At 43.2% G+C, this 20,381-nt stretch overlaps 1 protein-coding gene across 1 annotated transcript in view; it reads right to left on the bottom strand.

Annotated features, from left to right (window-relative positions):
* Positions 1–2,323: 2,323 nt before the first annotated feature.
* The window catches only part of LOC131678829 (homeobox protein aristaless), a 342,197-nt gene continuing 324,139 nt past the window's right edge, over positions 2,324–20,381 (bottom strand). The window contains exons 5-6 of the mRNA XM_058959198.1: positions 8,822–9,084; positions 2,324–8,749 (exon numbers count right to left, since the gene is read on the bottom strand). Of these exons, the coding sequence (XP_058815181.1) occupies positions 8,338–8,749; positions 8,822–9,084 (675 nt within the window). The 3' untranslated portion in view covers positions 2,324–8,337. The remainder of the gene's footprint in view (positions 8,750–8,821; positions 9,085–20,381) is intronic.

Raw genomic sequence — 20,381 nt, forward strand, 5'->3', positions numbered from 1 at the left:
AAATTTACATTTGACATATTGATATTTTATATTTTTCCTTAATTTCTCATGTATTGAATGACGTATATTCAAAATTTTATGATCATTGGATAAGAACACGATTTTTAACATGAGTTTAAAGGTAGCAAAGTCCGGACTTTTTAATGATTTTCATTTCCGAAACCACCATTGATCTGTTCACTTCAAATGCATGTTGCTCTTTTGATTTTGGTCCGATTTTAGCAAAACTTGTTTCATTGTGTAGAGGAACGAAAGAACTTGGATAGTGAATAAAATACATTTGGTAAATTTGCTTGGAACTAAGACTTTTTCGTTTAAATATTTTTGAGGTGGCCAGATCAAAAATACTTTTTTCACTAATGTATTCTGTACAAATTTCGGAATCATTTCGGAACGGTCACATAGTATACATTCTATGGGAAATAACCTCTACTTTTCGAATATCATCGTCTCGTTCTGCGCCTAGGTGCGCAAAAAGGTTTAAGGAGATTTTGAAGCTTTGTTGCTGATATGGAGGCGCATGGTGTTTTGTGTAAAATATTTAGACAATCTACAGTAAACCAACGCGTTAGACAATGGATTTAAAGTAATGATCTTCATTTTTTATGGTATTGCTGACATTGGTGAACAGTAACGGAAAATCTATCATGAAAACGGGATCATAGTTATAAGACAGGTTCAATGACACTGTATGGAAAAATGCATTTAATATTTTACGACTTTTGACATCAAAAATGAGCTCAGCACCTCAAAATTAGCTTAAATTGAGATTTTCAGCCAAATTAGGTAACATTTGAGGTTTTGTCCGACTTTTGTTTGAAGACACTGTGCGGCGTAGCGCATTGCGTTTGAAATTTGTATGGAAATTAGTATGGGAGAACCTACTTTTTTGCATTTTCAATTTTACAGACTACAATTCTTTCTGCAGTATACCAACAATTAGTTTGAAGTGTAGTCCAGGATATGCTGAACAACTTTGCCGAAGGATGCATGGTGCTAGAATATTTCTACAACAAGTTATAGCTGTTCAAAGTTCGATAGATCGAATTAATTGCCAAAAATCATTTTTTGCCAACACTGCGGGTGTATCAATGATATTTCGTATAGCATACCAAAATAACATGATATACTTTAGATTTAAAGCATTGGTATGTTTGGATGAATTATTCAAAAGCCTTAGCTCAATTTCATGGGCGTAGGTAGTTTCGCAATAGGGCCTTTGTGAGGGGAGAGGGAGGGAGGAAGCTTCAACATATAGAAATTCTAACTGAAATAACTCAAATCTTGTCGAATTGAAGTGTTCAGATGAATTATTTTAAAACATTTGCACAATGTCCTATGCATAATAGTAACGATGAAACGAAACATACAGTATCCCTCTGCGTTGGCTTTATATCAATGGAAGTAAAGTTGCAGTATTTCAGTTTAATACGCACTATGATTTGATAGGATGCTCTTTTCGATGTTGTTCGATCACCTGAAGTAAAAATTGCTGTTGAACTGGGGCTCTTGTGGATTGTGTAAATGTTGTAAAATAATTCATCTGAATATTCCAACTCGATAAGATTTCAGTTATTTCAGTTCAAATTTCCATATTTAAAAGTCTCCCCCGCCTCTCCCCCCACTACGCCCTATTGCTAAACTACCTATGCCCATGAAATTTAGCTAAGGCTCTTGAATAATTCATCCAAACATACCAATGTGGCAAATCTAAAGTATATGTTATTTTTTATGCTATATAAAATATCATTGGTACACCCGCAGTGTTGGCAAAAAAATAATTTTTGACGATTAATTCGATCTATCGAACTTTGAACAGCTATAACTTGTTGTAGAAACATTCTAGCACCATGCATTCTTCGGTAAAGTTGTTCAGCATATCCTAGACTACACTTCTATCTAATTGCTGGTATACTGCAGGAAGAATTGTAGTCTGTAAAATTGAAAATGTAAAAAAGTAGGTTTTCCCATACTAATTTCCATACAAATTTCAAACGCAATGCGCTACGCCGGGTCAAATCCAATCGACCCAAAATTTTGCACAGTTGTTTGGGACCCCAAATGGAACCAAAAAAATGGTGTGCTGAAAAAACGATCATTTTGCCCCACCCTAGTGTGTATGTCTATATGTATGAGTGTGACCAAGAATTGCGCATCGGTTACTCGAAGATGACCGAACCGATTTTCTCAAAATAAGTCTCAAATTTAAGGTATAATATGCAGATGGGAGTAGCATCGCCCCCCCCCCCCCCCCCCATTTACCCTTACACCACCACTTTTCATCAACCACCCCCCTTGGCCACCCTCGCACCCGCATTAGGGCATTGCAAAAAACACTTATTTTTTTAAATCTCAAAGGCCTAATATTGTGACAAATATCAATGTAAGCTCAGATGCCAAATTTCATACCATTTGGACAATTTGCGCACATGCCGGACTAAAGGAGTCGGAGCGGCGCAGCAGTACGGAACCTAGTCCCGGACGCTTACACTCTGCTTTGTAATGTCTAATGTACGCCCATTCTTGTTGGTGACATTATTCATTAGCCGAAGAGTTGCGCTGCTGTAGCTGTCCAGACTACAACTGACATTGTCGATAAGCGAAGATTTTTCGATATCCAACAGTAGAAAACCATTACTTGCCTGGCATCACATCAAGCCAGGTAAGTTGAAGTCGCCCAGTATAACAATATCATCAGATAACAATATAACGGTATAATAATATCTTGCTACCAGTCATACGCGATTGTGGTCACAAATGGTTACATGGGGTGAGGATATTCTTGCTCTCAGCTATATTATACTCACATGTCGTTTTACTTATAGGACATTCGAGGGGAGTGGCTGTCTGGCTAAATGAAGAGACAAACAACAAACGCAAGTGATCTGTTATACTGACGGTTCTCTGATGGAGAGACGTGCTGGTGCTGGTGTCTACTGTCGTAAAATGAGATTGTAACAATCTCACGCACTAGGCAGATACTGTACTGTATTCCAAGCAGAAATCTTTGCAACTATGTGCGGGGTACAATCGGCCCTTCAACTGAGCTTGTCCGGTAAAGTTATAAACGTCTGCTCCGATAGTCAGGCTGCAATCAAGGTCCTTAGCTCAGACAAATCACGGTCCAAACTAGAGATCGCGTGCCGAACCCAAATCGAATAACTGAGTATTGTCAACACTATCTACCTTGTCTGGGTGCCCGGACATTGCGGTATTACTGGAAATGAATGGGCTGACGAATTGGTCAGGGTAGGTTCAGCGATTGACTTCGTTGGTCCTGAGCCCGCGCTGCCAATTTCGACAAGTTTGATAAGGGAAACAATACAGTCCTGGGTGTCGTCCGAGCACCGCAATTATTGTAGAAATCTACAAACGTGTCGCTAAACAAAGACGTTTCTAGAACAACCGTGCCCAGTGATTTCGAAAAATCTCCTACGTTTTTCGAAACTCCACTGCGGCATGCTGACCAGGGCTTGAACCGGCCACTGCAAACTCTATTATCACATGGTAATTATTCAGCACGCTGAGTCTTTTTCATACGGTCTTTGTGAATCCGACTATGGAACTCATATAATCTGATATACAACTGCCCAGCAGTAGCGCAATTGCGATTTCGAGTTTTTGGCCGTGCTTATATAGACGAAACCATGTTTGGACGACTGAAACTGAGAGACATACTAAAGATTCTTATCCAATGTGGTAAAGAGCTTTAGACTTAACTTACCTGCTGTTTGTTTTTGTGCTGTTATTTTTTCCACTCTCCCATTTCTACTTCCTCCTCAAACATGCCATTTGAGCCAATATATTCTGATTCCTGATTCCTGAAAATCATGATTTAACTCCTTTAATCATGAACATGAGTCGTCTGAAAATCCCGTCATTCGAAATTCTCGACGATGTTAGTGGATATTCACCCAAGTTTTTTTACGCGGTTTTTCTTGCGCGGTTTTTTTTACGCGGATTTTCCAATTAACGCGGTTTTAGAAAAACTATTCTAAGTCCTTTTGAATGCAAAAGACTAGACTTTTTTCTGAAAAAAATCTAAGCTCTGCAAAGAACTTGGAAGAGTCCTTTTGAATGCAACAGACTTAGAAGATTTTCGGAAAAATGAAAGAGACGGGTCTGGAAGACTCCTTATGGCCCGCACTTCAACAATATGGGCATTTTCGGAATGGTCTTGAAGAGTAGGTTCCAGAAATTGATCTTTGACGCCATTTTGAAATCAAAGATGGCGACTTCCGGTTTAGCGAAATTCGCTATAACCCAATCAATATGGGTATTTTCGAAATGGTCTTGAAGTGTTGGTACAAGAAATTGATTTTTGACGCCATTTTGAAATAAAAAATGGCGACTTCCGGTTTAGCGAAATTCGCTATAACCCAATTAATATGGCTATTTTCGGAATGGTCTTGACGAGTAGTAGACAAAGATCGATGTTTGACGCCATTTTGAATTCCAAGATGGCGACTTCCGGAGTAGCCACGTTCACTATAAACCAGTCAATATGAAAGTTTTTGGAATGATCTTAACGAGTAGGTTCCAAAAATTGATATTTGACGCCATTTTTAAATCCAAGATGGCGATTTCCGATTTCGCGAAATTCGCTATAACCCAATGAATATTGGAATTTTTGGAAGTTGAAGTTGTAGTACAAATAGTTTTAATTAAACAGTTGAATTTATTTAAATTTAAGCAATATGTTTAATTTGAATAAATTCAAACCCCCAACTCTCACCGCACTTTCCTGGATGAACACATAAAAATATTTTGCATTTTGCTGGTTTATGATTAGATCTTATATTTGAGGGTGATTTAGATGATTGCCCAAATTTTTCATGCGGGAATTTCGGTAAACCGGAAGTCGCCATCTAGAATTTTAAAATGACGCCAACCGTTTGTCTGCTAACCGTCAAACCAATACTCATGTTGATTGAGTTGTAGAGAATCTCGCTAAGCCAGACGGAAGTCGCATTTGGGATTTGAAAATTGCACCAAAAATCAATTTTCATGGAAAACCTTGCGGGGAAGGTGTAGATTTATTTATTTCTGGCACCTACTCGTCAAGACCATTCCGAAAATATGCATTTTGTTTGAGTTATAGCGAATTTCGCTAAACCGGAAGTCACCATCTTGGATTTCAAAATGGCGTCAAAAATCAATTTCTGGCACCTACTATACATTTTCGAACACTTCGACAACTTCGGCAACTTCGAACACTGCTGCTCCTCGCAGCAAGCCAAATACGACATCAAAGATAGCAGCCTTACCAGTCGTAGCTACGCAGCAAGCCGTAGCATCCAGTGCACCCTCTTCCAGCGTCAACAAGCCGAAGCCGTGCGACAAGTGCGGTGAGAATCACTACTTGTACACTCGTCTGGACTGCCGGAAACTCAACTTTCGCCAAAGGATCGTTCTGGTAAGACAGAAAAACGTTTGCATGAGCTGCTTGAGATCAAGTTCCGATTATGCTCGGAGCAGTTCTGTGTCAAGGTGCACCACACGCTTCTTAATACTGCACCCTCTGACGCCAATCGCTGGCTTCTGGTGGTCAAGCCACCAGATCAACTTGCTGTGCTACCCTCCAACCGACTCTCACCGCAGCATCGGTGCTGCATGCTCCAAATTCACTGTCGTCCCAGTTTGTTCATACGCCTTGCATGACTTCTCAGACTGCCCTTGCATCACGCTCTGGTGAAGCGATTCCTGGAACCGTTTCCCTTCCAACTGCACTAGTGAACATCCGTAACGGTAGAGGTCGCAACATTACCGCCTGTTTGCTTGCTGAACTGTGCTTCCCAACGCAGCTTTGATTCTGGGGCTCTTTGCGAACGATTGCAACTTCCTCGCATCCGATTGCCGCATGCTATTCCGATAAGCGATATCGGAAACACAAAGCTGGTCGAATACCAGGCTACGATCACCATCTTGTCTCGAGTCACTCCCTTCCATTACCGTGAAGCTGCCTCAGTCGACGGTAGAAGCCCGCCACTGTCCATTCCCAAAGCACGTAGAACATGCAGATCCAAATTTCGCTGTTACTGGCGACATCGATATGAGTCTGGGCGCCGCCCATTTCTTCCGAGTTCTTTGATACGGTAGAAGAGTTGCCGCTACTGCAGAATACAGAACTCAGTTGGGTCGTCTCCGTTGCTGGGAAAGCAACGATCACAGCGATCCACGTAATTACCAGTTCAGCAATCCCTGCACAATCGATGAATTGGTCAACAGATTCTGGCAGCTCAACGAAGCCCACGATGCAAAAGGATGGTCTCCATCAGATCGATACTGCGAAAAACATTTCCTGAAGAACATCACCCGCAACGTCGACGAGCGTTACGTTGTCAAGCTTCCCAAGGACAACAAATACAACGCCTCCCGTTTTTTCTTCCGTCTAGAACGCTCACTCGGTGCGAGTCCCAAGAAGAAGGCGATGTACTAGTAGTTCATCCACGAGATCGTGAGATTGGGACATATTGGCCCCGAGGAAACCGCAATACTTCCTTCCAGACTACGCTGTGATGAAACTCGACAACACCACCAGGCTCCGAGAGACGGGAACACTGCTCAAATTGGACCACGAGTCCTCCGTGACTGCACTTGGCCTCCGCTGGGAGCCGTTGAGTCCTTTCGTTAAGGACGCCAAATTGGAAGGAATGCATGGTTCTGAACAAACGATCAGATCAGTAGTCTTTTCGACCCATTAGGTTTTATTGCACCGACCATTGTAGAGGCTAAAATCATGCTGCAGAGTCTTTGGAAACTTCACCTCGACTGGGACACACCCATGACTAACGGATTTGATCACGAATGGCCGGAATTCCATCGGAAGCTTTCGGCACTTGGCCGCCTTCGAGTTTCTCGCCATGTGTTACGTCCGGGTTACGACCGTCCAAAAATGTTCTAAGTCTTTTGCTGAGAGTTTTTTTACGCGGATTTTCGAATTAACGCGGTTTTTTTTACGCGCATTTTCCAATTAACGCGGTTTTTTACGCGGTGCGTATCCCCCGCGTAAAAAAACCTGGGTATACCTAATACAAATCAGATTATCTTCAAATTATGAAATGAGACCATAAAATCGAAACAGGTTCAGGAAAGAATTAGCCCACTTCACGAAACATGAATCCTTATTAAATCAACAGCTCGTTTCTCGATGCACAATTAAGTTCGTGGTACAAGGAAAACAATAATAGCCATGATACCAATCAAACGTTTGATGGCAGCCGCCATGTATTGGTTGGCGTGAACTGGTTTTATAGAATCTCAAATAGTTTCATGAATACTAGGTGAATTATTCATAGCCTTCATGTCCCAAAAATGTGACTCCCGTTGTACCCCCCTCCCCCCTCTCATCGGGTCTGACTTTAGCAAACAGTCATTTGCAAATGGTTTATCCCTCATACTTGCCAATAACTTTTATCTAGTGGTCTGTCCCCGGTATTCTTGCGCAAATATGCGATGATGGTCCCAATCAAAAATATATTCAAATTGACCGTCAAAGGTGCCAAATAATTATGTTCGAGTTTCTTGTCTGTTCGTTTGAGGGTAAACTACAAAAACTAGCATATGAATCAATTTTAAAGTCACGTAAATACAATTTACGGTAAAAACACAGCTGATATTCGGCAAATAAAATAAAGTGTGTAAGTACGAATAGTAGCATTCAATTCCCATCAGAGTTCTGCTACCTGCAGTTACTTCGTTGACTCCAATTATGCCGAAACAACCAGAAAACATCGCGTGTCAGAATAGCGTTTTACAATTCACCAATTTAAACCTGCTACCCTAGAAATGGACAATTTTCATTCCATCGATCAACTACTACATTCTCCACTGATGAACCAGCATCACGCCAATGACAAATGGAATGGCAATATTCCGGGAATGATCATTCCGGTTCGATTCAGCATCGTTGACGGAAAATCGCTACCGGCTTCATTTTTTTATGTGCGCCACAAATTTGCAGAAACTGGAAGAGAAGAAAAGGTGAAACATGCCCTCCAGGGATGGTTATTTTTTCTTGCTTCAGGTTTGAAACGATCGTCACATTTGCGTGAGGTTTCGATTAATTAAGTCGACATTTCTGGCCTTGGCAGCACTGCTTCTGTGGATTGTTGCTAATTGCTACAGACTGTATCATTGCAGTGCGTCATTTGTGTTGTTGACAGAAGGCACTGTCCTAAGGCTGTACACGAGCGTACCCAAATTCAGCGAAAGTGAGTGAGATAGGTGTGGCTAATAATTAATACATAGTGTCAATGGGATCTGTTCCGTTACAGTACGGCTTTGAATAGAAATTTGTTAAAGGAATTCTGGGACAGTTCGACCGCTGATCGATCCTTAGCTAATGATATCACTGTGACCGTTCTGGCGAAGCATTTCCAGTCGCAGTTCGTGTTCGCGGGCCTTCAGCCTGAGGGCGGCAATCGACGAACTGCGTCGATCCTGAGGTGGCGTGGTTGACCCAGACGCTGAAACCGAAACGCCTAACGGTACCGGCGAAGAAACAACTGGCACTGAGGTTGGTGACACCGGAGGCGATGCCGGTGTCGAAAGATTGGCCGAGGGTGGTGGTCCCGCCGCTGCCGACATATAGTCGGAACTTGTCACACCACCCGGCGGAGACGGTTTCGATTGCATCACCGGTGGTGCTCGCTGGGCGGCTGATATGTTTGCCAGCAGGGTTTGAAACGAGGCTGACGGGGTGTACAGAGCGCCAACTCCCGGCGGAAGTAGGTGCGGTGGTGGAGTTCTAAAAAGTGGAGAATGAAGGAAAATTATTAGTCAAATTACATTTCTCTGGAATAGAATCATCTATAAACACCTGTGAAATTGGTTAAAGTACGCTGACGGTAGGACATGACCTCCACCTAGCGTTGGATAGCGGAACGCCGCTAAACTGGCCGCATCGAACGGTTTTCTTAGGTTGAATCCCAGATGGGTGAATGGATTAGGAGGTAGCGAAGGTGCGACGACTGTTGCCGACGGGACCTGAGCCCCGGCAGCCAGGTACGGATTGTAAGGATGTCCCTGAGGGCCGACTTTTTCCTGCTTGCGCCACTTGGCTCGTCGATTCTGGAACCAAACCTGAAATGAAATGAAAGGGAAAAACATGAAGTTGATTTATAGATCACAAGTAGCGAGAAACTGATATCGACAAACAAATATTCAATCGGTTGTCAGCTTTCATTAGCCGGGCCACAGACTAGTTATCTATCGTGCTACCCCAGCGCAGCGCCCGCCATTCTCATCGCTTCTCACACGATCTCGCATGCCAGCTTGTTGCCGTCGTAACCTTGGGTGTCACCCCACGAATTTGATGATAAATTAATTTATCCAAATTGATCGTTCATCGGAAATGGGTTCGCCTTGAAGCTTTCGCCCTTGGAGATAGCAATCAGCCGCTTGGGTCGATTATTGGTAGGCAGCCCGGGGAGGGAGTCGCGTCGCGTCGCGTCGGTGCGGCATTTTGCCGAAAAGCCACAACACGCGGCGGGGACAAATTGCGGTTGCCGTCGCAATTCCGAAGAAGTTTAGCCGAATAAAGGAAGGACCGACGACAATTTATGAATCAGGTGGGATCATCTCGTTTTCCGTTGCAAATTGTTATTAGCTTCGCACGAGGTTCGTCGCCTGCCATTCGCCGGGGACTACACTCCGGGCACTGCGAAAAGGAAACATTTTGCCTCTCCGACAGCAAGTTGGTTTCGTTTGCGAGAAATATTTTCCACAGTGTCTTTGTTCTGAGAATTATCAACTTTTGGCAAAGTAAGTGTCTGCGTACAAGAATGGGCGCCCCATGCGAGGAGTATCGAATATCGACCATGATCGGAGATAGCTATCGTGCGAGGGCCCGGTCTCTAACAGGTGATTAGCGGATCGTCACAAAGGCAGGCCCCCCTAGGGCGTATTAGATTAACAAAAGCGCCATGCTGGGACCAAAACACATAATTTTTAATATTTCTACTCTGCCTTCGTCTTGCTGCTCCGGTTTTCATTTCTCGCTCAGCTGCCAGGCATGGACCATTTCCGTGGCCTGAAAACGAACGACGGGTATCCAGTGCAGTGATAGGAGGATATCGAGCCAGGCAGGGCGTGCGGAAAGGGAGAATGAAACCTATTAATACTCAATCAAAACTAATTCTCGCTCTATTCTTAACGATCACTGAGCGATGGATTTTTAGTGCATCTTTCTCTCTCTTTCTCGCTCGAAGGTTTGAAATATATAAGCCGTGCATCTGTTGTGTGTCCTTAGGAAGGGAATCAGACACTTCACAGACGGGGTAAGCAGACAAACACAATAATCGTTAGTGGAAGAGCTGCAATAAAGACCGCGTAAATCCGTCGTTGTACAAAAGAATGATGATTTTTATGCGTTTAATAACTTTAGTTACGGCTGTTTAGCGTTTGTCTTCCGTGCAAGAGATATTTTCTCTTCGATCCGAATATGTCTTGTTGGAAATCTAAAAATGGAGCACAAGACAGTTTTCAATATTCATTGTTTATATTGCAATATTTTATTAAGTCATTCATATATTTGTCCCGAGATAATTGACAATTTAATGATCGGTGATGTAAGAGTGTGGAGCAGTTGGTATCTGGAAGTAGGAACTACATGAGGTAGAGATGTGAGTTAAAACAATATTTCTAGAGAAAATTTTCAATAGGACGTAAGTAACAATGAGAGATTCTCTTTGAGGTCGTTCTCTTCTGTTCATTACTCGGCCATTTCAACATTTACTACTCTACTCTTTGCATAATATTGTAGTAAAAACCGTCGGCTTTCGATATGTACTGGAAAATTAGTACAAAGTGTTGTAATGACGTCGTAATAAACGAAAGAGAAAGTAAACAAAGAGAGGCTCTCAATGTTACTTACGTCATATTGAAAATTTTCTCTAGATTTATTAAAAAAAACCGTATAAACTTAACGCTTTTAAGAAAGAGGGTTAAGTGTGACATTTGAATAAGTCGCAAAAACAGTTTTTACAAATTGTGTAAACTTTCAAATCGATATACGTTGAATATCGGCAAATCATTACGGGCCATCTACTCACTGTTTATTACCCAAAGTTTAACTAGCTAGCCATACAAATGACTAATTGTAAAAAAAATAATATTGTGCGTCGTTTTTCATTGGGAGGAGGATAGAAGTGGATTTGTACTACTTACTACTTCGTTTCTTCCGCAGGGTTACAGTACCACTCCTCGACACACCACCAATTCTCCACCATCCACACAGACTGGCAATTTCTGCATGGCAGTCCGAAAGCTGGCTGTGAGTCGAGACTTAGTGCTTCTCCCCTACGAAGACAATCTGGGCGGTGAACTTCAGACTGTTTAATTAACCGAGCCCTTCGACTCCCTTGTGCCAGTTAGCACCGCAACTCCCTTTTCGCACCATTCAGCGCCGTTTACTCGTTGAGCACCAGACTTGTTCGCGAACTACTCGGTCTAGTCCGCGACGATGGACCTAGCCTACTCCGACGGAGAATTTCGCGGCGAGAGAAGTGCTCCCGAAACCGAGCCAACCAACCAGGTGTCGAGGTCAGTTCGGCGATTCCGGTGGAATAAGGCGTCCGGTTCGCTGATGCCCCGACGACCTGCGACTGGTGGTATCTCATCGCGGTCTACTCAGTCTAGTCCCCGGCGGTGAATCTAGCTTACGCCAACGGAGAGCTCCCCGGCGAAGGAAGCTCTCCCGATATCGATTCTTCTTTTGTTTTAGCACCACAATTCCTTGAGCCCTTTGGCTCCCTGTACGGTGCCGTTTAGCAGCGCAACTCAATGAGCCCTCCATCTCCCGCCCTTACTTGTTCGCGAACTACTCGGTCTAGTTCCCGACAGTGGATCTAGCCTACTTCGACGGAGAGTTCCCTGACGAGAGAGATTCTCCCGAAACCGAGCGGTAGATTTCCGCCTACTCTCGAGCTATCCGGTAGAGTGTCGAGGTCGGTCCGGCGATTCCGGTGAAGCCTGACGTCCGGTTCACTGGTGCCCCGACGACCCGACCCGAACCCGGTGCTACGTCGCGTAACTGGTCCCCGTCGGTGGACCTAGTCCACACCATGGTCGATCCGGCGACTCCAGTTGGAGTGTAACTTGCAGTTCATCGGAGCTTCGATGGCTCGAAGCCATGTACTGCTACGTTGATGGTCGTTGCTCCTCTCACCAGCTTCGTTGCAACGCTGACATGATTTGAACGACTGTTCTGTTCACCGCGTCCCATTTTTCTTTATTCGCGCAATTCTTTGGACAATATTGTTTATGTTAACGTCCTCACCGACAATGGTTCTCATCTCGTTTTGCGCGTGCTCGAATCACGGGCATTCGAGGACCACATGCTCAGGCGTCTCCTCTGCATCACCGCACGCGATGCAAAACGGCGAACTCGCGTGGCCGAACCTGTTCAGATACTTTTTGAAACAGTCGTGTCCAGACAAGAACTGCGTCATGTGGAAGTTCACCTACCCGTGCGCTCTGTTCACCCAGACCGACAAGGGTGGAATTAGTCGATGGGTCCATCTACCGTTAACAGCGTTATCCCACTGCAGCTGCCACTTGATTAAGGTGTCAGCTCGGACTCGTTTACGGACTCCTCTCGTGCCTCGATCCCTAGAACACTCGCTATCTTCTTCGAGTAGGAGGTTTATGGGAATCGTTCCACCTATCACGTAGGCTGCCTCTGACGAGATAGTACGATACGCGCTAGACACCCGCATGGCCATCAGCCTAAACGTGCTGTTCAGCCGAGATGTTTTCCTCTTCATCTGCAGTGCCGTCACCCAAGTAGGTCCTGCATATCTGAGCACCGATGTGGAAACACTCGCCAGTAGTCGCTTTTTACTGCAGCTGATCGCCGAATTGTTGGACATGATCCGAGATAGTGCCGAAATCATTTTTACGGCCCTCCCGCATGCATGGTCGATGTGGCTATTAAAGCTTAGCCGGTCGTCTATCATCACTCCCAGTTGTTTAGCTTCCCGCTTTGAGTCGATGATACAATCTCCGACCGAAATATTTGCCTGCTGCACTGCCTTTCGGTTGCTTATCAGAACCATTTCAGTTTTGTGGTGAGCTAACGTCAGCTTCTTCTCGCGCATCCAGTTTTCCATAACGTCTATCGCCTCCGTTGCGAGTACTTCCACTTCCTCAAGTGATTCGCCGGTCACTAGGAGCACCACGTCGTCCGCAAAACAGACAATCTTCACTAGGGCATTGCAAAAAAAAATTTTTTTTGAATTCTCAAAGGCCCCCCCTCTCATATTGTGACAAATGTCAAAGTAAGGTCAGATGCCAAATTTCACATCATTTGGACAATTTTAGACCCCCGCCCACTTCGCTTGAAATTTTTTGAAATTGATACTATGAAAAATATGGAGAAAAAATACATTAAATGCTATAACTTTTGAAGTAGCAATCAGAAAATTAAAATTTATACCTCTTTTGGAAGAAAATAATCTTAGCATTTGAATGGAGATATATTTGTTTCTAGAAAAATACGGGAAAGTGGGGTACTGGGTCATTTTGGCCCCAAAATCCCCTATGTTTAATGATTTTGTCTGCTCCGTGATGCAAATCATACATATTTTGTAGTTTTTCTAATGTAAAAAAATCTCAGAAATCGAACGGAACCCTTTTGACCTTAGTCCGAATACGAGAAGTTGGGGTTAAATGGCCTTTTGACATTCATATTAAACTTCATCATTTTCTCGTGAATATATCTCTATTATTATTCACTCAATTTTCATAAACTATAACTTGTTGAACGTGGAAAATCCTTAGGATTATAACAAAAATAGATTCGTTACCGGTAAAATTCAGGAACATCAAATTATCTGACATATAGTGTTGATTTCACATTTTTATCATAAAATCGCACATATTAACTCCATTTAACAACAAAATTCTTATTTAATTTACTACTTTTAGTGTAAAATATGCTTAGGGATCACATGAGAAAAGTTTCATTCCTGGAAAAATAGGGGAAGTTGAGGTATTAGGACAAATAACGAAAAAAATGAGATTTGTAGAGTAAATATCAAAAAGTTTGATGTTTCTGAATTTTACCTTTAACGTTTTTATTTTTGTTTTATTCCTCAGAATTTTACACGTTCAATAAATTACATTTTATGAAAATTGATTGAAGAATAATAGAGATATATGCATGAGAAAATGATAAAATTTAATATGACTGACAAAAAGCCCTATAACCCCAACTTCTCGTATTTGAAATAAGGTAAAAAGGGTTCCGTTCGATTTCTGAGATTTTTTCACATTAGAAAAACTACAAAATATATATGGTTTGCATCACGGAGCAGAAAAATCATTAAAAATAGGTGATTTTGGGGCCAAAATGACCCAGTTCCCCACTTTCCCGTATTTTTCAAGAAAAAAATTTATCTTCATTCAAATACTTAGATTATTTCCTTTCAAAAAAGGTATAAATTGTAATTTTCTGATTGCTACTTCAAAAGTTATAGCATTTAATGTATTTTTCCTCCATATTTTCCCATAGTACCAATTTCAAAAAATTTCAAGCGAAGTGGGCGGGGGTCTAAAATTGTCCAAATGATGTGAAATTTGGCATCTGAGCTTACTTTGACATTTGTCACAACATGAGAGGGGGGGCCTTTGAGAATTCAAAAAAAAATTTTTTTTGCAATGCCCTAATCTTCACGCCCCTGGGGAGGCTCAACTTCAGCACTCCGTCGCACATAGCATTCCAGAGAGTTGGGCCAAGAATGGAACCCTGTGGAACGCCCGCCGTTACGGTTATACTTCTCTTTCTGACGTCAGTTTCGCAGATCAGTTGCCGGTTCTGGAAGTAGCTCCTCAGGATCCTACAGAGGTACTCGGGAACTTTCAGTCTGTGCAGCGAATCGGCGATTGCAGCCCAGCTAATACTGTTGAAGGAATTTTTTACGTCCAGTGTAACCACTCCGCAGTAGCGGTTTCCTCTTTTCTTTTGCTTCTGTGCAGCCTCCATAGTTTCCACGACCTTTCGTATGGCGTCCACAGTGGATCTACCTTTCCGGAAACCGAACTGCATATTGGATAGTCCATTCTCTCCCTCTGTGTATGTTGTAAGCCTGTTAAGGATTACTCTTTCAAGCACTTTACCGACTGTATCCAACAGGCATATCGGCCTGTATGCTGAAGGGTCTCCAGGGGGCTTGCCTGGCTTCGGCAACAGCACCAGTTTTTGTCGTTTCCAGATGTCGGGGAAGTCACCATCGTCGACGCACTTTTGCAACGCAGTCCTATACATATCCGGGTTCCTTTTGCCACCACCATCAGCTCCTCGTTGGTCACCTGAGCTTCTTCTTCGTAGTCATACTGCGTCCCGTATGACTTGGGCGGCCAGGCTGTCGGTTCATGCTGCGGGAACAGTGCTTCTACGATGGCTCTCATCCTCTCCGGACACCTATCTGGTGGCACTGCCGGTCCTCTTATCTTCGCCATGGCAACTCGATAGGCGTCGCCCCACGGGTTCGAATTGGCGTTGCGATAAAGCTCTTCTTACTGAGCTTGATTTCCTTGTTAAATGCGGCTCTTGCCGCCTTATTCGCTGGTCTTAGAGCATCTCTTTCCGCGACGTTTCGGGCTCTCTGCATCTTCCTCCGGGCTCAGTGGCGGCATGCACGTAGGTCGGCAATCGCCGAATTCCACCAGAAGGCTGGACGGCCAGTGTACCTTGGTTTATCTTCTTTTGGCATGGTTGCATCGCACGCTCTTGCTAGCGCGTTGTCACTTCATCTACACTGAAGTCAATGTGACTGCACTCACGCCTCAACGCTTCGACGAAGACTCCCTTGTCGAACTTCGTTGTTTTCCACCTCCGCTCGTTTGATTAGATCATACGCGCTTCCGACTGTCTACTGCTTCCGTTAGTGTACCGGATCGCTTGGTGGTCGCTATGGGTGTACCCCTCGCACACTCTCCAATTTAAGCTTCCAACCAGCCCTGGGCTGCTGAAGGTAACGTCAATAACTGAATGTCGACCGTTACGGCGGAATGTATGTGTGTGTATGTGTGTATGTGGAAAAAATGTCTCAAATGAAAGGTACAACCTTCCCATCGGCTGCTATTGATTTTTCGGACCTGGTAAGGGGAAAATCTAACCCATCCCAGGTTAGATCGAGGGACTAGATCCGGATTCGTTTTTTTTTAGTTTGTTCGGCTATTGGTCCAGATCCGGGAACTGATACGGTTCCGGGAACTAATCCGGGAGGTTCGGATTTGGAAACTGGTCCGGTCCAGGAACTGGTCCGGATCGGGAGTTGTGCCGGTTCCAGGAGCTAGGCCGGCCTCGAAAACTGATCAAAATCTTTATTTCCCTTTCCAACCTACCCAGTAAAAAATCCGTAATTCAGGTTGGTTTCTGCCAATATTGCGACAGATTCCAGCCTGAATTCGGGTAGAAATTCTCCACAATTCCAGCTGGTTTGACCTAATACTACTAATACCATCATATAAATCGTCCGAACTATCCTATATACGAACAGAACCGAGGTTGACCCATACTGAAAAAGTGTTTGGTTGTGTGATGCATATTAGGGTGGGACAAAAAATAGATTCCAGCTCCGAGCAACTTTTTAGGTACCATTTGGGTCCTAGAACAACTGTGCAAATTCTTAGATCGATCGGTGAAACTATATTTTTGCGCCCACTGTTTAAAGTTTACATGGGATTTTGTATGGGAAAATTAACTTTCACAAAATAATTCATCCAGGAGTCGCCAATTACTTCCTAAAAATAAATCGTTATGTGGCTTGTATAGGAAATTTAACATAGAAAAAAAGTCTCGAAAACCACGAAACGATCCGATGCTTGAGAAAAAAGTTATTAAGCAGAAACCGATTGATGCTCTGACGATTGATAAAATATTCATTTTTCCTAGCACCACTGCTGATAGTTGTCCAATTATACACAATTTTGTTTTAATCCTCTCTTAATGTGTCTAAATCCTCTATTTACACTATTTGGCCACTTCGAAAGGTTTTGAGGGATAAATTGAGGCTTCTTTTGTACATAACAAGAGAAAGTTAAAAATTTTGTATATAATAAAACCGTCAGAAGCAGTGATGCTATGAAAAGTGAAATTTTCATCAATCTTCAGGCCATCAATCGGTTTTTGCTTAATAACTTTTTTCACAAGCATCAGATCGTTTTGCAGTCTTCTAGACTTTGTTTCCTTGACAAATTTCCTATAAAAGTCAGGCATCTGTTTATTTTTAGGAGATAACGGGCGACTCTTGGATGATTTAATTTGCAAAAGACAATTTTTCCATTCGAAATCCCATGTAAACTTTGAACCGTGGGCGCAAAAATATAGTTTCACCGATCGAGTTAAAAATTTGCAGAGTTGTTCTGGGAGCTAAATGGGACCCAAAAAGTTACTCGGAGCCAAATTTTATTTTTTTCATATAACCATGTCCCACTCTAATGCACATATATGTATATTATTTATATTTCCTGATTGTACATCATATTAACATCATTTAATCTGTTCCACAATATTCCGCCACGTCACTCGGTCAGTTGCTGCTTGTCTCCAACCTCTCAGGTGCCCGATACTCGCCAGGTTCTGCTCCACTTGGTCCAGCCACCGGGAACGCTGCGCTCCTCTCCGTCTTGTACCTGCCGGGTTGGGGGTGAAAACCTACTTGGTGGGGTTGTTGTCCGGCTTGAGCTACTTTCCGGATACTTGGCTCACCATAGAGTCGTGCAAGTTCGTGGTTCATCCTTCTCCTCCAAACGCCATCCTCCTGCACACCACCGAAGATCGTTCTCAGCACACTTCTTTCGAAGACTTCGTGTGCTTGCAGATCCTCCTCGAGCATTGTCCACGTTTCGTGCCCGTAGAGAACCACCGGTCTAATCAGTGTGTTGTACATGGCGCATTTCGTGCGGTGGTGAAGCTTCCTGGATCTCAACGTTTTGTGGAGCCCATAGTAAGCACGACTTCCAGAGATAATACGCTTTCTGATCTCCCGGCTGGTGTTATTGTCCGCAGTCACCGATGAGCCTAGATAGATGAACTCGTCAACCACCTCGAACTCATCGCCGTCGATCGTAATACTACTGCCCAAGCGTTCCCTATCGCGATCGGTTCCGCCAGCTAGCATGCACTTCGTCTTAGACACATTTATCTTCAGTCCTACTCGTACTGCTTCGCGCTTCAGTCGGGTATACAGATCTGCTACTGTCTCCTTGTTTCTACCGGTTATGTCCACGTCGTCAGCGAAGCACACGAACTGTCCAGACCTCGTGCCCCGCATGTTGAACCCCGCTCTTCGCATTACACCTTCCAGCGCTATATTGAACAGCAGGCAGGACAACCCATCGCCTTGTCTTAGTCCCCTGCGTGTTTCAAACGGACCCGAAAGGTCGCCCGAAATTTTGACACAACACCTTACATCATCCATCGTAACCTTAATCAGTCTTGTCAGCTTCCAAGGGAAGCCGTTCTCAGCCACATATATGTACAGCAGCCGAAATTCGTCATACTACCGTTTACTACCTTTGCGGGAATATGAATTTAATACCCATCGGATTTTGGGTGGCGTTATTTGCCAACGGCATTTTAACAACACGAACGCTGTTGGGAATGCCACTGATTTTTTTTCCTCAAGTATCGTTTGTAATGGATTCCACTTCTTCGTGTTTTGGCACAAATCTTTTATTGCGTTCGTATAAAGCGCGGCGCTAGGTCGTGTAGGCGCACTTCAATTTTATCGTCATCCGTATATTGAGGATCTTGGTTTTAAAGTTTTAACGACGCCGTGTTTTATGTTTTTCTTTGCAATGATGGTGGATGAGTAAGTCTGTCATTTGGTTAATCCGTGGATTAGGAAAACTAGTAATGGAACGTTACAATGCAGTTTGCTGATTTCTATTTTATGAGTAGGAATCAGAATATATTGGCTCAAATGGCACGTTCCCCGGACGTAGTCGGGGATTTGTGCCAGTGTCGTTTAAGATCGTTAGGAATGACATCCCAGGTTTGTTATTGCCTCAAACAGTGTACACGGAGGACGAAATATACCTATGAAAATTTAGCAAAATTAGCACATCAGTCGGAGAAATTTCAAGTATTTTTTTTCAATTTCGAAGCTAGTTAGACTTTTCTAAAAAATACGAAAACAAATTTTCAGAAAATCTTTCAAAAGCAACACAGAAAGCCTACGTCGGACAATACTATTAATATAGGGCACCAACAGAGCATCATGAAATTTTAAATAAGGGGGTGGGCGTAGCGTATTGGTAAATCGATTGCCTTGTACGCTGCGCACCTGGGTTCGAGTCCCGACCCCGCACATAGGGTTAGAAATTTTTCATAAGAGATTTTTCTAACCCGAAGAGGCGAATGACCTTACGGTTAAAACCTCTATAATCGAAATAAAAAAAAAAAAAAAAAAAAAAAAAAAAAAAATTTAAATAAGTTCCCTGCAGATTTATCAGTCGAAGTCAGGTGTTTCAAGTAGATGGATGGAGCATTTTTTCGGGAGATTTTGTGAAAAAAGTGGACACTACAGAGGTATTTGAAGACAACAGAAGAAGGATTGTTTCAGAAGACTCTACGCGCAAATCGGTTTACTGAGCAGACGATTTATTAGAGAATTCAACCCGACTCTATCATACACAACTCCGAAGAATTAATTCGTTCCTTCGCCAGTCTTAATATTTATTTCCGATGGTTGAGAACTTGTAAATGTACCGAAAAATCCGATTTCATTGAGATTCAACCTAAGTTCATTCATGAAATCAGTTGGCGCTAGGTGGTTGAAGGCGATGGAAGGAGCATTTATTCATGAGACTATACAATGTATACCAGTATACTGAAGTGACTATTTTTAAGAACAGTGACCTAATTGGTGGATTGTTGTTTACGATTTAAATTACCACAATATTCCGGTGATCTCTCGGAAAACTCTGATTGCAACCCAGATAAGTACGGAATTGTAATATTTTTTACTTGCAACAAGTCTTTCGTGAAAGACTACCGCATCTACATGCCCGCACGCAATGTTGAGTTCGACGATGCGGTCACCGATTCGTGTTTGTCGTGCGTGGATCTACTGAAACACGGGATTAGCAGTTCCAAAGACGCCTTGTTCCAGTGGGCGAAGATATCGAATAGCAATCACGCTGGACGAGTATCGGGTTACCTTTGGCGGGACTGCGTAGCGTTTTATTATATCTTTCTATGACAAGAATCGTATGCCTGTTCGGCTGTTTGCACAACGCGGCATACATTGCAGCATTGCACTCAAGATTGGTAAATTAGCTATTGTAGTAATAAGGCTGCGTGTGATAATTACGTAGAGGATCACGAGGAATACTCTTCCATTGGGAATGCTAAATACGAGCGTATTGTG

This window comes from Topomyia yanbarensis, chromosome 2 (assembly GCF_030247195.1).
Source record: "Topomyia yanbarensis strain Yona2022 chromosome 2, ASM3024719v1, whole genome shotgun sequence".
NCBI lineage: Eukaryota > Metazoa > Arthropoda > Insecta > Diptera > Culicidae > Topomyia > Topomyia yanbarensis.